At 47.6% G+C, this 15,862-nt stretch overlaps 1 protein-coding gene across 4 annotated transcripts in view; it reads right to left on the reverse strand.

The window, feature by feature from the left end:
- The window catches only part of WIPI1 (WD repeat domain, phosphoinositide interacting 1), a 37,936-nt gene extending 31,624 nt beyond the window's left edge, over nt 1-6,312 (reverse strand). For all 4 annotated transcript variants that reach the window (XM_082678380.1, XM_082678378.1, XM_082678379.1 and 1 more), the window contains exons 1-3: nt 6,171-6,312; nt 1,722-1,804; nt 201-370 (exon numbers count right to left, since the gene is read on the reverse strand). In XM_082678380.1, the coding sequence (XP_082534506.1) occupies nt 201-370; nt 1,722-1,804; nt 6,171-6,250 (333 nt within the window). In that variant the 5' untranslated portion in view covers nt 6,251-6,312. The remainder of the gene's footprint in view (nt 1-200; nt 371-1,721; nt 1,805-6,170) is intronic.
- Nucleotides 6,313-15,862: the final 9,550 nt, after the last annotated feature.

Raw genomic sequence — 15,862 nt, forward strand, 5'->3', positions numbered from 1 at the left:
GGCGGTGCGGGCGGTCTCACCACCGAGACAAGTGTGCGGCGTAGACTCAAACCATGTCCCCATAATCCTCGGCCTGAGTTTTAAAACCCCCGACAGAGCTGGATGCTGGCGAGAGATGACCATCCCGAGGGATGCTCCTCTCTTCCTTGGTCCCCAGCGGCGGGAGCCTCGTGACCCGGAGGGACGCGCCAGCCCCTTACCTGCCGGTTCAGCCTGATGGACAAGACGTTGCTGGAGTAGCTGTAGCTGCAGATCTCCGTGCCCTTCTTGAAGTGGTAGACGTTCATCTGACGAGGCTTCGCGTGGCTCACCACCACCACCAGGCTGCTGGAGAAGAGGCGCTCCACGATGCAGACGTCGGGGATGTCATCTGCGGGCAGGGGGTGGGGAGGCGGCCGAGGGCACGCAGACGTCAGCCCGCCGGCCTCCTCGGGGTCCTCCCTCCCTTGCCGCCCGCTTGCAGAGATTCCCCGCCCCCTCCCTCGACAGTGAACTTTTACCCGTTTCCCAAGTTCCCAAGCCCTTTCCACGATGGACAGTCAGGCAGACCCCGGCGATCAAGCCGGGCTTTCCAGAGCATCCCCTGATGCCCTCTGCGGCTGGAATCACAGCCCCGCCCCCGGGGCCGCCGTCCTCTCTGCAGAACATATCTGGGAGGTTTGGATCAATCCACTCTTCCTCCACGGGAGGTTGCAAAGGGGTAACTACTCTGTCGGGAGGCTCTGCTTTCGGAATTCTTCTGGTCCCTGTTGCTAAAAGGTACAGGTGCCACCATGATGGGGGAGGGGAGGGGGCAGGAACAGTGTCTTCTGTGCCTCCTGCCCGTCTCGCTGTGCTCCCTGACTCTCTCCGGAATCCCTTTCCTGTTGATAATACCCCGGACATCTGTGTTATGACCAGGGGAGTCCTTCTGTACCCAGGAAGACGGTAGATCAGGAGGCCTCTTGAGCGCCTGTAGACAGGAGGCCTCCGTGTCTTTCTGGGAACATTCTTTTCACATGCCTGCCTTTCTTGGGCTCCAGCAAGTCCCATAGGGAACAACGCGGGACAGATACAGAGCAGAATCTTCACAAAAATGTTATAATAAAAATAACATCTTACAAGTGAACTGGGAGCCTAAGGTATTATTTGCCAAGCCGCTTTCTTCCCAGGAAACCCGAAGAGTGTGTTTTCGTCAGTATGATGGTGGCATAAACAACAACCTTCCCTGAGACAATGAGAGAGGCACACTTCTAAGCTGGACTTGTTTTTAACATTCACTAGAAGTACTTCAATGTCTTTGATATGGATTCTGTGAATGGGAGACTACTGCTTTATTAAAACAAGGAAAATACTTCCATGACTGAATGAATGTTACCAATATTCTACAGTGCCAATAAAAGGGAAAAAAAAAATCGTAAGTGAACTTTCAGTTTGACAGTTATCAAAACTGATGACCGTGCATATGAGTATACAAAAAAGTGTCAACAATACAGTTTCAAAGGATTTCTTAATGTAAAAAGAGAATGTTACTTCAGCTATTGCCAAATCTTACTAGTGTTTCATGGTGGGGTTTTTTTTTAAAGCAAGTGGAAACAATGATTTATATTTAAATCTGAAAAAACACTGACTCTGTAAGTTTGTGGGTTAATGGAGGGAAATGCAGAAAGTTGAGCAGCGCCCCAGCTTCGAGTCTAGAGGGAGGATTTGCTGCCCTGAGGTTCTCACACGCACACACTTACTGCTTCCGTGGACGGGGTCCAGCTGCTCCACGGAGCTCAAAGAAAACAGCTTATAACCAGATTTGGTTCCAATCGCGAGGGATCTGTGAAGGCAAGGACAGCCTGGGAATGACAACAGGTACTGGGTCCAACCACAGGTGTGTCTGAAGAGAGACACCCTCCGTCCTTCTAGCCTCAGATAAACATACAGCCTCAGGAGCCAAGACATTTGATCACTTTCTAGACGGAGAAGCAAGCATGCCTTGTCAGGTGGGCAGGTCCAGTCGAAAGGAAGTCAAAGACAGCTACATACAAACATGTGAAATGGCGAAGAGACCTGAAACTGAATGGGCTCTATCGTCAAATGAAGTGTCAGACCCACCAGAGACCATGCTTTCCCAGCTGGGCAGAAATGGGAAAAATGGCATGTTTGACAATATTCATCACAGCGCTACCAAGAGGTAAATTATTTTTTTTTCTTTCCTTCCTCCCTCCCTCCCTCCCTCCCTTCCTTCCTTCTCTCCTTCCTTCACTTTCTTCCTTCCCTCCCTCCCTCCTTCCTTCCTCCTTTCTTTCTTTCTTTCTTGCTTGAAAAAGACATACGTGATCTTAGAAGACACAGTGGGTCATTAGCAGGCAAAATTTAATAGACGCTTCCTTCCATCACTTTCCATGAAAGCATCTCAGATACTTTATACCAGTTGTTCTCATCCCTGCTGCACATTAAACTCACCTGGGAAGCTTTAAGAAAAGTCCTGATGACTGTCTACCCTGCTCCCCCAGCCCTGTGCTTTTTATTTAATTGGATTTCTTTCTTTTTTTTTGTTTTTTTCAGTTCAAGTACTTTCATGGGCAGCCATTCATGGGCAGCCATGGTTGAGAACTCTGCTTCACAAAGCCAGCACTGCACCCTACCAACAGAGCAAAATCGAAACCTTATCTGGGACAACGGGGGTTGAAAGAATTTTGTCTTCTTCTTCTTTTTTTTTTTTTTAATTTTTTGGCTGCGCAGTGCAGCCTGTGGGATCTTAGTTTCCTGATCAGGGATCAAACCCACGTCCTCTGCATCGGAAGTGCAGAGCTTTAACCACTGGACCGCCAGGGAAGTCCAGAATCTTGTCTTCTTAATTTTTCACTCTTCAACCGATAGATACAGAGTGTGCACCCGTGTTTCCTTGGCCCCAGGATGAAAGCAAACGAGTCAGTTTTGTGCGGCAGCTGAGAATTCCTATCCAGCTCTCTCCTGCTTTGCCCTCAACACCTCAGTGATGACCAAAATCTTACCCATAGCACCCTCAGAATAAGCCATCAGACCCTGACCCCTGGGAAATGGGATGTCAGGGCCGAAATGGACCTTAAAATGGTCCTAGTAGACCTAACAATTAGTCCAACTCCCTCATTCAAAATAAACATATGAAAAGGTGAGCTTTGGCTCTTCACAGGGAGACATGACTAAAATAAGCAGCTTACTGCTACAAGCCTGGATGGCCAAGGCTCTTGTTTCACTAGCCTAAAAGAGAGAAGGTCATATGATTCTCCCTGGAATTTTGTTTTTTTTCTACCCTAACATTTGTTCTTCCCTGGAATGGCGGTTGACTTTTAATCAGCAAGGTGGCTGCTTCTGCTTCTTTACTCCCCACCCCCCCGCCCCCGCCCCCAACCGACCTGCTGAGCAGCTAACCTGGGGGATTAGACGTTTGCATCAGGCAACAGTGCGCTCAGAACTGGGGCTTGGCTTCTAATGACAACAAACTCGAAAGGCCAGCCAGCCGCATCTTAAAACTTCAAAATATACATACTCCATAGTGATCACTGTTTCTAAACCTTCTTCCCGTAAACTTTTTTCACATAAATATGTGTGCAGTTAGTTGCAAACCAAGGTTTCTAAAGCTTGCAAGTAAGGGAAAAAATGTTGTAATTAGAGTCTTATTATATTAACCAAAAGATCTGGCAACTTGAAATAACTTTCAAACATATGCCCTTCTCCACAAGAATTTTAAATATGGGAAATGGCAGTGTGATCACTGTTGTGTTTTAAATGGTTGATCAATGACCACAAAACACTCTGAATCAAGGAATTCCGACTAAAACCTTATTTCATTCATAAGGCCTTTCTGTAGGAAGAAAAAAAATTCTCATCACCTCTCATGAAAATGGGATTTGGGACAAATACATACCACGAACCAAGTGAAAAAAACACACCCAAATTGTCTGGCACAGGGCCAAGCATGAAGGATGCGTGAAGACTGCTAAAGGTTAGTTGTCTTCTAACTAACCTTCTCCAGAAAAACTGGACCCTAATTTTTTTTTTTTTTTTTTTACCGGTACGCGGGCTTCTCACTGTTGTGGCCTCTCCCGTTGCGGAGCACAGGCTCCGGACGTGCAGGCTCAGCGGCCATGGCTCACAGGCCCAGCCGCTCCACGGCATGTGGGATCTTCCCGGACCGGGGCGCGAACCCGCGTCCCCTGTATCGGCAGGCGGACTCTCAACCACTGCGCCACCAGGGAAGCCTGGACCCTAAATTTGGCCTATACTTATAGAAAAAGACACGCTGACACTCCGAAATGTATTCGGCAAGGGGCTTGACTTATTTTAAAATCCAATGCCATACCCTCTAAGGCTCAAAGCAACTGCCTGTGACAAAAACTTTTATTTATAGGTGCGACAGAGCTGCCCAGCAGAGCCAGGAAGACAGAACTGACAGTAGGGACTAAGGACATTATCTTCCCAAGCACCCTACGGTTTTGAAAACAACATTCTTATCCAACCGCTATAGAAAGCTGGGACTTACCTAGAGTAAAAATTAACATCCCTTTAAAAAAAATGTAATAACAATGCTACAAAGCAGAATTGAGAACATTTCCTACTAAGAAGCAAACTAGCCCTAGTTCCCCTCGTTAACCTGCTCTCAACTGCGAAGGCAAACACCCAGGCATTTCAACAGCCATCCTCTCTTGCAAAATGTTTCTTACAAAACATCAGAAGCGAATCTAGACCATCATTTTTGTAAACTCTGGCTGTCAACCCATGAGAAAATAATTTAGTAAGTCACGAATGGCTTAAAAAAAAAAAGAAACACAAAATACCAGAGGGTACTGCACACATTAAGAGCATGTTGTGAATTGCTTTTCAGTGATATGATACGTGTATGTGTGTGTGTGTGTGTGTATACACACACATCTATATCTGGATATTGGGTAATGTTGTAACATGTATTTCTTATTGTGGGCTGTGGTCAAGGGAAGCTTGAAAGTCCCGCTTCTAACCCAGTTGTCCAGCTACTGGATTACACGATTACACATACAGCTTTTTCGAACAAAGGTATATCGTTTGGCAGAGGGTGTTTTTAAACAGAAACACAAAGGGAATGGAAGCCAGGGTTGCTTATGGTACACGATGGCCTTAATTACACCACTGAATGTTCAATATTAGCATAGCCCAGGCACAGACGGCCAACACACACCTGAAGCCGACTCCAAACAAGGAGCACGACAGAGACTGGTACAGCAGGAAATGGGGAACTGGGAAGAGGTCATCACTGCCTAATGCTCTGGGTGCACATTCCAAAGAGATTATTCCATATGGTGCCCAGAGCTGGTGTCTAACAATCCCATGAGAAGAGGTAAGGGAGCAGCAGTTTGCTTCTAAGGGACACCCTCCAGCTGTCTGAAACGCAGTTCAGCAGCTCCCGGCTCTCTGGCCAAAGTCCCAATGGGAACATCAAGGTGAAACGTTAAAAATCCAGTCAAAAGGCAACAGAGTGGAGTTCACGCTTCTCCCGGAAGGCAGCCTGGGCGGGGAAAGGGCTCCTGGACTCCCAGGAGGAGGCTCGGCCTCTCCAGTGGGCTACGGGAAGACACAGTGAGAGCAATGGAGAGGCTCCTGACGCCCAGATCCGGCGGGCGAGGTGCCCTGCGCCGGGGCTGGGACCGGGGCTGGCCTGGCCGCAGGGATAGGCTGCCTCTGAGTCATTGGCCCTGCCCAGATGCCACGTTGAGATGCTCAAGGACAAATGGGAAAGTTTTTCCTGTACTCCCATCTTCCTGGGCCCCAACTACCTCGCCTCGGGTCCGCTTGCAACTTCCCCGTCCTCTCCCATCTCCTTTGCTTTGGCCTCTGCCCCTCCTTCCCCAGACCCCCACTTTGGTCACTACCCCGCCCCCCCGTCCCCCCACGTTCCTTGGCCTCCTTCAGCCCCAATCCCCCGGCTAACTCCCTCCTTCTCCCCCCGGCCGGGCCCTCCTGGCTCTCGGCCGGCAGCGGGCGACGGGGGTGCTCAGCCCCCTCCTGGAGGCCGGGGAGGCCGACGGGGCGGCCCGGAGACCCTCACCGGTCCGGGCAGCACCGGCCGTCCGCCGAGGCCTCTGGGGACGTAGGCCCGCGCCTCCTGCACAAGTTGCCAACTGGACGACACCTCCGATCGCGACTTTTCACCCCCACCTCCCGGCAGGGCAGGCGCCTCGGCTTACGTGCAGTCCTGGTTGAAAGAGAAGCAGCTGAGCGCCTCCTCGACCCCGCCCGAGGGGCCATCCGCGGCCCCGGCCTCCATCGGGGGCTCGACCCGCAGCTCCGAGCGAGCGACAGCCACCTCAGCAGCCCGCTGGCGCCGACCCCGCGGGCCGGGTTGCCCGCCCCCTCAGCCCCGGCCCCGCCCCCGGCTCCGCCCGGGCCCCGCGTCGCCCCGCCCCTCCTCGCTCAGCTCCGCCCCGCCCCGCCCCCTCCTGCGGGTCCCGCGGACCCAGCCGTCGATAGGGTGGGGTCCCCACTGCCGGCCTCCATTGGTCGTGAGCCCACGCCCCGGCTCACCCTTGGCCAATTGGCGACGGCTGTGGGCGGTACCGCCCTGCTGGCGACCCGCCCCCAACTCCGAGACACGGCTTGCCATTGGGAGAAGGCGCGTGACGCGAAGGGTGCAGGCCACGTGGCGGTGTTTTCACTGCCAGGGCGGCCGGGCAGAGCGGGAGGAGGGAAGGGCCAGGCAGCTGGGCCCGGCCTGCGGGCTCCGGTCCGGCGTCTGCGTCGCGGCCGCGGCAAAGCAGACCGGCGGGCGCGCTCGTTCCGACCCCACCCAGCCCCGTGTCCTGGGTAACACTCCGTCTACTAAACTTACAGTTTAGTAGAGAGCGTTGGACGCCAAAGCCCCACCCTCTCGTAGAGTCTTCAAGCTGCTTAGAAGACTGTTTCTAACAGGAGGATGCTGAGGCCAGATAGGTAGGACGTCGTCTTATCTATTGTCCGTTGAGAACTCTTACCACAGGTCAAGCACCGTGTTAACAATGTGTATTATCTCGTTGAATTCTTACAAAACTTTGGGAGGAAAGCGTAATTATGCCCAGTTTAAAGAAGCTGTAACTGAAGCACAGAACTGCTAGACAATTCTGCCTGAAGTAACACAATAAATGGTAAAATGTGGTTTTGTCTGATTTCAAAACCCGTGCACCAACGACTCGGCTAGACAGTTTTTGGCAAAACCTATCTGATCTGTAGCTGAAAAAATGAAATAAAATGGGTATAGGATGTTGTATTTTATGAAAAGGATGAAGTCTTGAAGACAGCACAGTAAAAACCTCATGTAATTCGAGGTGAATCCAAACGGTCTCTCTTCCCAAGATGAATACATGTTGCCATGTAGGATTATCAACACAACTAATGAATCAGTAGCTCTGCTAGTTTTGGATGTATATAATTACTGACAAATTTTTAATTCCTGCTTTTCAAATTTTGAGACGAAATGATATTTTATTGTTGTTGTACCACTGCATTTCAGACTGGTATAATTCAAATTTTCTATTTTGTGACAAAACTGTATATATGTATATAGGAAACTTGGACCTACAGTGGGTGAGTGAAGAGAACTGTTTCTCTTAAGCTTTTCTGGTTGACTTCTGGTTTGGGTTTTCTGAAATGCAAATATAACAGTTTCTTTTTTCAGTGCTATTATTCTTCCTCTCAACTGATGTAAAAATAGTTCAGCTAACACATCTACAGATGTTGATTGCTCTTTAGTTGATTGTGAGGTGTTGTAAAAATCATCGTAAGGGAAGGAGCCGCCGCCTGGATGCTTTAACTGTGTTATCCTCGTAACGTCTCAGCTCAGAGGTGCTTTCCCTCTCCCCCCCCAGCTCAGGCAAATGCTGCAGTCCTTTTTGTTCTATTTAGAAAGCAAAAAGTCTGACATTCTAGGTGTTAGGTTGTTGGGAGAATTACATAATGTGCGCAATAGGTTTTTAAAGTGGAAGCTGTTATTACCAAGAATTTGGACTTTATGGGGTAGAGATGGGAGCTGGTGTTAGTTTTTGAGCAGGAGAGTTTCGTGATAAAAGTAGTGTTTTAGGCAGATAAACTCGGCCAGGGTGTGTAGAGCAGATTAGAAGGGAGAAAAGCCTAGACTAGTGTGAAATTTTAGGAGCAAAAAGCATGTGAGAAACTAGGCTATAGGTTGGCAGCAAGGTCGGAAAGGTTAGGACAAACCCAAGAGAGATTCTTTTTTCTTGAAATGTATTTGACATATAACTTGGTGTCAATTTAAGGTGTACAACGTGTTGATTTCATACATTTATGTGTTGTGACATGACTGCCATTGTAGCGATAATTAGCACCTCATCACGTCATGTGAAGAGATGTTTTGAAGGGCGCTGTCCACTAGAAGGATAATGTGAGCCACAAATGTGATTAAAAATTTTCAAGACGTGTCATTTAAGATTTTCTAGGCCCCATGTTAAAAAGGGTAAAGAGAAATGGGCAAGTTAATTTTAATAATATTTAACTATTTAAATACTATTTAACATAACCCAGTACGTCAAAAATATCCTTTTAGTCGGTAATCCACGTAAAATTATTCATCAGCCAGTTTGGATTATCATTATTTTTTAGCATAAATATTTAAAATCCCGTGTGTCTTTTTCACTTATGGTATATCTCAGTTCGCGCTAGCCACATTTTAGGTGCTCACGTGGTTGGTAGCTATCTTATTGCCCAGTGGACTTCTGAGAGCATAAGCCTCAGGGCACGGCGGCTGATGGGGAAGGAGGGGCGGCAGGGAAGAAGACCGGAAGACTTAAAGCCGATTCCGTGGTCAGAAGGTGCATTGTGCTGCTTTCAGAAACCAGATGTCTGGCAGGTACTTAGGAAGCTGCATTTAGTTTCAGACACATTGGGGTGGTAGAGCTGAATGCTCATTGGAGTTAAGGTTCAGACCTAGAGATGTAGATCTGGAGGAAAACGGGTCACTTCCCAGCCCCACTTTTTCCTATGAATGATCTCCCTTGTATATTTCCTACTGGGTCAATGGTTCACATCCCCCAAGGACCCATGTGGAAATGACATCCCAGGGCTGCCTCATCTGGTTTTATTTTTCCCAAGACAATACAGAAATCTGTATTTTATGTAAATGTGTATTTATAGAAATATTTATTTCATAGAAGCCTATATTTTTACGTACACATGTTAAACGCTGACAACTAATTCTTCTTTTTAAAAAAACACTATGTGAGCCAAACTAAATACATCAGCTGGCTAGATGTGGTTTGTGGAGGGCCAGTTTATGACTTCTGTTAGAGGCAGAAGGAGCCACTTTGAGAGGTTCCACCATCAAAAAAAAAAAAAAAAATCCCAGAAATCTGTTTGGATAAAAGGCCAAGGAAAAGGTTATAAATAAATTCAGAGGTGCTGAATTCATTTAATGCCAGGCTGGTTTTTCTTTTTTAAAGTCCTAGCTCGTGTCTAGGTTCTATAGGAGTGGAAACTCCTGATTTGAATATCAGGCTTATGGCATCTTAATCCTTCCACATTCTTGGAACAGAGATTTCAAGGCTGAATATCAGAAGCAAAGGAATATTGGGGGAGGGGCAGAGAACGCACAGTTTAGTGAAATGGGAACGGGATTTTGACTCTTTCTCTTTTTCCCAGTTGGAATTCCTCCGTGTCCATCTTTTCCCAGGCAAAATGTCCATTCTTTCTAGGGAGACAGTAAGTCAGCAAAATCTTGGGAGAATCAAGCCAGGGTCTGGGAGTCAAACATCCTTTGTAAGATAAAATTGCAGGCCACAATTCAGCTAATGGGAAGACTTCCTATTTGTGTAACAATCAGGTTGTAATTTAAAGATGCTGACCAGGGCGTACACAGGGCATACACGGGGGAAGTTGGAAATGAGAAATCCTGTCTGATGCAACCTTCCGGTCACTCAATATGCTTGCCTGTGACACCCAACCATCTATAATTAGAGTAACTACTAGGTGAGTGAATACTGCTCCCGGCTGCTGCTTCTTTTTATAAAATCCATTCTATTTTTATAAAATCAAGTCACAGGAAATCATCTCCTTTCTCTTCTTGTTGATGTGTTTTAACACTCTGAGTGTGAGCTGAGGAAGAGTAGAGCCACAACGGAGGAGGGTGTATGGTGGTCCTTGCAGGACAGAGGAGAGGGGGAGAGGCAACAGAAAATAGGTAAGCCTTTGGGGCTGCAGAGAGGGAACGGCGATGGGTTATGATGTGAAGGGAGCTCAAGAAGTTAGCCCCACAGTTCTAAGTAGGAGAGGAGGGAACGGGCTGTAGGGTGATTTCTGGGAAAGGAGATGGTCCCATGGGATTGGCAATCAGGAAGTCCCCAGCCAAGGGCCTGGCTGAGCAAAGGCACAACTGGGCTTTTTTGTTACTCACCGTGGGCACCGTCTGTGTGGGAGAGCACGGCTGCAGTGAGTGAACAGCCCCTGGGATGTGCCTTTGTTCCCCAAACGGAACCGTTATTTCTGGGCTTTTTGCTTGAAAAAAGGGAGGGCAGGGAGCAAAAACTAACAGCCTTTCTAATATTCCTTGACTTACGTATTTCCTCTCAAGAGTAAGAAACAATGATATTTCACTGAAGAACTGGTGTCTTTGTCTTCACCCCCTCCCCGATCTGTCATATTTTGGCTTCCAGAATAATCTTCCTAAAACACCAAAGCAAATCACAAGTTCTCCATAGATAGTTGCTGGTCAACTGACATTTACAAAGACAGTAGCTTTCTATGCCTGCATTTGCAGACGTACCTTGAGCAAATGGTCTATTATTCAGCACAATGTGGGGAGGTTCAACCATTGAGTTTCTGTTCCCTGGGACGTCTGAAGACCAGCTGAGATTACAGACATGGGTTCATCAGATCAGCCAATCACCCTGGCTTAAGTGTTAGAGTATCTGGAAATGGAAAACAAAGCTTTATGGAAAACTTGGCTTGAAGCCTCATACAGCTTCATTTAATGCTCACTACCTCTGTTCTGTCCAGGACATTTTATCCCCATCATGCAGCCGCGTAAACCCATCTTGAGAGACGTTGGATAAGTTTCTCAGGGTCCCAGGAGATGCTGTCTTCACTCAGTTCCCTCCACTAGATTCTCGGGTCACCATTTCATGCTGCCTCTTGCATTTCTGTAGCTCAAGGTTGGAAACAGAGCTGGAATCTGAAGCTCTACCTCATTGGCTAGAGAGGCAGGGCAGAGAGGAAAAGGATTGTGCCAAGAAGGCCATTGGTCAAGCTCAAAGGGGAGGCATGGAGTCCTGCAACTTTTCAAAAAGGTCCAAAGCTTTGCTTAACGTTTGCCAGGGTACTCCAAGTAGAGTTGGCCCTCTGTATCAGTGGATTCCGCACGCATGAATTCAACCAAACTTTGATCGAAAATATCCCCCCAAATTTAAATAAATAAGGAAATAAATTCCGGTTCCAAAAGGCAAAATTAGAATTTGCCACGTCAGTAACTATTTACACAGCACTTACATTGTATTAGGTATTGTAAGCAAGGTAGAGATGATTTGAAGTATTTAGGAGGGTGTGCCTAGGTTATGTGCAAATACTATGCCGTTTTACGTAAGGGATTTGATTTTGATATGGGGCAGGGGTCCTGGAACCCAATCCCTGTGGATACCCAGGGTCGACTGCACTAAAAACATCTTTTGCTCTCAAGCAAAGTGTTAACCTGTGCTCCTGGGTGGAAGTGGCTAGTTGATAAATGATGCTGTAGGACTCTGGGTTTCTTCCTGGTCTAGAGAGATGGCCTAGGGAGTGGTAACCATTCCCTGGAATACTTGTCTCTAGGAAAAAGGTGATTTGCGAGGTCTTAGGACGGCAGGGCGACGGCTAAGAATCCAACGATGCGTGGTGAACAGCGCCATCTAGCGGTCCACAGTATTCGGTTCCAGGCTGGTGGGTGGATTTTGAAGGAAAGACTGACTTCAGGGGAAAGATCTGGGGATTTGATTCTAAAGCTTTGGAAGAAGAGTCCCCGAGGCTCCCCATGTGTTCTTCCAAAGCCTCTTTACTGTCTGTACATCGAAAACACAGAGGCCTCACTCCCCACTTCCTGTGCTGGAGGAGACGTTTGGAAGGCGTTTGCATATTCACTCATTTGAAAAATGTTTATCAGGTGCCTATTATGTGCTTGCCACGGTTCCAGGCCCTGGGGATGCACCACGGGACAAAATCCTTAAAAATCCCGCCCAGGGCTTCCCTGGTGGCGCAGTGGTTGACAGTCCGCCTGCCGATGCAGGGGACGCTGGTTCGGGCCCCGGTCCGGGAAGATCCCACATGCCGCGGAGCGGCTGGGCCCGTGAGCCACTGAGCCTGCGGGTCCGGAGCCTGTGCTCCGCAACGGGAGAGGCCACAACAGTGAGAGGCCCACGTACCGCAAAAAAAAAAAAAAAAAAAAAAAAATCCTGCCCAAAGATCTAAATAGACATCTCTCCAAAGAAGACATACAGATGGCCAACAAGCACATGCAAATGTGCTCCACATCACTAATTATCAGAGAAATGCAAATCAAAACTACAATGAGGTATCACCTCACACCAGTCAGAATGGCCATCTACAAATAATAAATGCTGGAGCGGGTGTGGAGAAAAGGGAACCCTCCCACACTGCTGGTGGGACTGTAAAGTGGTAGAGACGCTAAGGAGAACAGTATGGAGGGTCCTTAAGAAACTAAAAATAGAACTACCATATGATCCAGCAATCCCACTCGTGGGCATATATCCTGAAAAACTATAATTTGAAAGGTTACATGCACCCCAATGTTCATTGCAACACTATTTACAATAGCCAAGACATGGAAGCAACCTAAATGTCCATCAACAGAGGAATGGATAAAGGTGTGGTACATATGTATTGATACAATGGAATATTACTCAGCCATTAAAAAAGGATGAAATAATGCCATTTGCAGCAACACGGATGGACCTAGAGATGATCACACTAAATGAAGTAAGCCAGACAGAGAAAGACAAATATCATATGACATCACTTATATGTGGAATCTAAAAAAAATGATACAAATGAACTTATTTACAAAACAGAAACAGACTCACAGACTTTGATAACAAACTTATGGTCACCAAAGGGGAAAGGTGGGCGGGAGGAATAAATCAGGAGTTTGGGATTAACATACATACACACTACTAGATATAAAATAGATAACAAGGACCTACTGTACAGCACAGGGAACTCTACTCAATATTCTGTGATAAGTTATATGGGAAGAGAATCTGAAAAAGAATGGATATATGTATATGTGTAACTGAATCACTTTGCTGCACACCTGAAACTAACACAACATTGTAAATCAACTCTACTCCAATATAAAATAAAAATTAAATTTAAAAAAATAATAAAATTTTAAAGATTTTTTTTAAAAATTAAAAAAGTTCAGCCCACATAGGCAGAAAGACCACAAAGAAAAAAATAAAGTGGAGAATACCTGAGATGGCATGCGTGCTGAGAAGAAAAATAAAGCAGTGAAAGGGCGTCTGGAAGAGTTGAGGAGGGGGTTGATTTCACGGAGAGAGAGCAGGGAAGGCCTCCCTGGAAGATTCCCTTTGAACAAAGGCCTGAAGGAGAGGTGGGAACAGTTTCCGCAGGCCCCTGGGGAAAAGCATTCTGGGCAGAGGGAAGGGAAGTGCTCACGAAACACGGTGGAGGCCAGGGTGGTTGGAACAGAGAGAGGAGGGGGCAGAGTCCGTAGGCAAAGAGGTCAGAGTGGAAGTGCTCGGGGTGTGGGAGAAGTGCGGAAAACCACTGGACGTTCAGACGTACATTTGAACAGAGTCACGCAGCTGTGTTGGAATAAATGGCCGGTGTCTTGGGAGACTCGCAAGTCACCCTCGTGTGTCCAAAGCTCCCGAAAGCCCAGTATTGTGTTTATTTACCATTGTTTCACAGGCTTATTTAGATCTCTCGTTTTCCAGGAACACTCACTAACTTGTGGGGCTTGAGAAAGTAAAAATCAGCCCCGACAAGCCGGCCCAGATGTTCCCGGTAGTCATAAACACGTCCAGTGCGAGGCCACAGCGCAGCTGCAAAGTGCCTGTGAGTGGCTCCTGTGTTCTTATCACTGCCTTCCCCAGAGGTGCTTTGTTCTTCTCACCCCCGGGACAGAGATTTTGGAGATACCCAATGGTTAGAGCACGCCGCTTCAGGACCACCTCCAGCCCTGACCTGACTCCTGTTTCCCCTGCGCTTCCCACCTTAGAATCACTCGGCACAAACCCAGGTCCTACAGAAGCCCCTTCCCACACAGCCTCTTACTGAGACAGCCCATCTGGTGTACACCTGCCCTTGCTGCAGTAAGTGAATAAAACCAACACTGCCTGGGCGAACCTGGAGGTCTTTACCTCGAACGGTTAGCAGACCCCAGTGTTTTGTAGAGTAAAGTTGGAGAAAAGCTGGACAAAACGATGACTTCCTACAGTGAAGTTCCTCGAATCTGAAGCTAAAGTGTCGCATCCCACCTGAAATGTCCTGTGTACTCGTTGGAAAACAGTGCGCGGTCAATGAAAGGGTTGAGGACTGTCAAATAGCTTAAAATTTTGTCAAATACTTTAGAAATAGTGAGTGGGTATTCTTTTCATTAGTTTTCTCTTGTCTGTCCGGTCCTTCCTGCTGCTGACATTTTTGGCTGAATACTTGTGCTACAGACCCTCTTGGCTTGACTGGGGGCTTCATACCCACCCCTCCTACCCGGGGCTTTTTCCAGACAACACTCGGATGTCCAGAGAAAGAGCAGAGTGGTTCTAGGCAAACACGTCCACGTCTACACCTGAGTCACAGGGAGAGTGTACGCAAAGGTGATTCGCAAAATCGGGCTTGCACCTTGGAAAGCTCATTGCAGAAGTCGAGGATGGAGCAGAGGCAGAGATCAGGCTGGAGGCTGGTCCATCAATCCCAGCTTGAGGTGATGAGACCTGAACTCAGGTGACAGCTCGGGGTGGGCGGGGGGGTGGGTAGAAGTTTCAGGACTCAGTGGCCTATTAGACCAGATGCTGGTGTCCATTGTGACAGCACCAAAGTTTCGTTGTTCTTTTCCCATACTTTTTCTGCTTTTAGTAAAATGGTCATTTATGTTTTCTCTGATCTTAGGTTGATGGGGTGAACTACATTGATTAATTTTTTTTAATTGAGGTGAAAGTCACATTCGGTTAACCCTTTTGTTTGTTTGCAGCACAATTTATTATCTGGTCATAGTGTTTGGGTATATTACTAGACATTGATTTCACACCGTTGTGACTTCTCTTGAGACAGAACAACCCCAAAAGAAAAGTTCAAGAGCGGTAAATACCAAACTTTCTGATCTACAAATGTGCACCTATAAAATGCCAGCCATTTCTGGAATCATCCAGCGACCACATGTTCACGGCTAGGTGTCTGGTGTTGGCAGTGCTGATTGTCGGAACATGTCACATGCGTTGGCCCCAGTTATTTTTATGTCATTTACCAAACATGTTTGCAGGGACGGGACAGCCTGGGGTCCCCTTCGTTTTACAAGCAGGAACCCCAAGCCGCTGGCTGATCTGGTGAGCCTGAAGTCGTCGCTGTCTTCATGCTTTGGTGACAATCAAATGTCAACAGCCTCTGGCAACCAGGGCGGGACAGGACTGCAGTTTGGGCCGAATGTGTCTGGATCCATCCTGTTGACCCTAAACATGGAATAATTCTTCCATTGTCTCCATGTCGCAATAGTCTGGTCCCGCAGACTGCTCCGGCATGACCACATGGATAGCAGTAAATTCATCTTGTGTCCGTTTCCACAGGTTTCCATTCCTCTTGCTGCATTAGATCTGCCAGCTGCAGCGTGTGTGGCCAAGATCTCGTGATAAAACTGCACATCACAGCCCTTCAACCGCTGGCTGCTGTGCAGCAC

The sequence above is a fragment of the Grampus griseus genome (genome assembly GCF_964374135.1).
Source record: "Grampus griseus genome assembly, chromosome: 20".
Classification (NCBI taxonomy): Eukaryota; Metazoa; Chordata; class Mammalia; order Artiodactyla; family Delphinidae; genus Grampus; species Grampus griseus.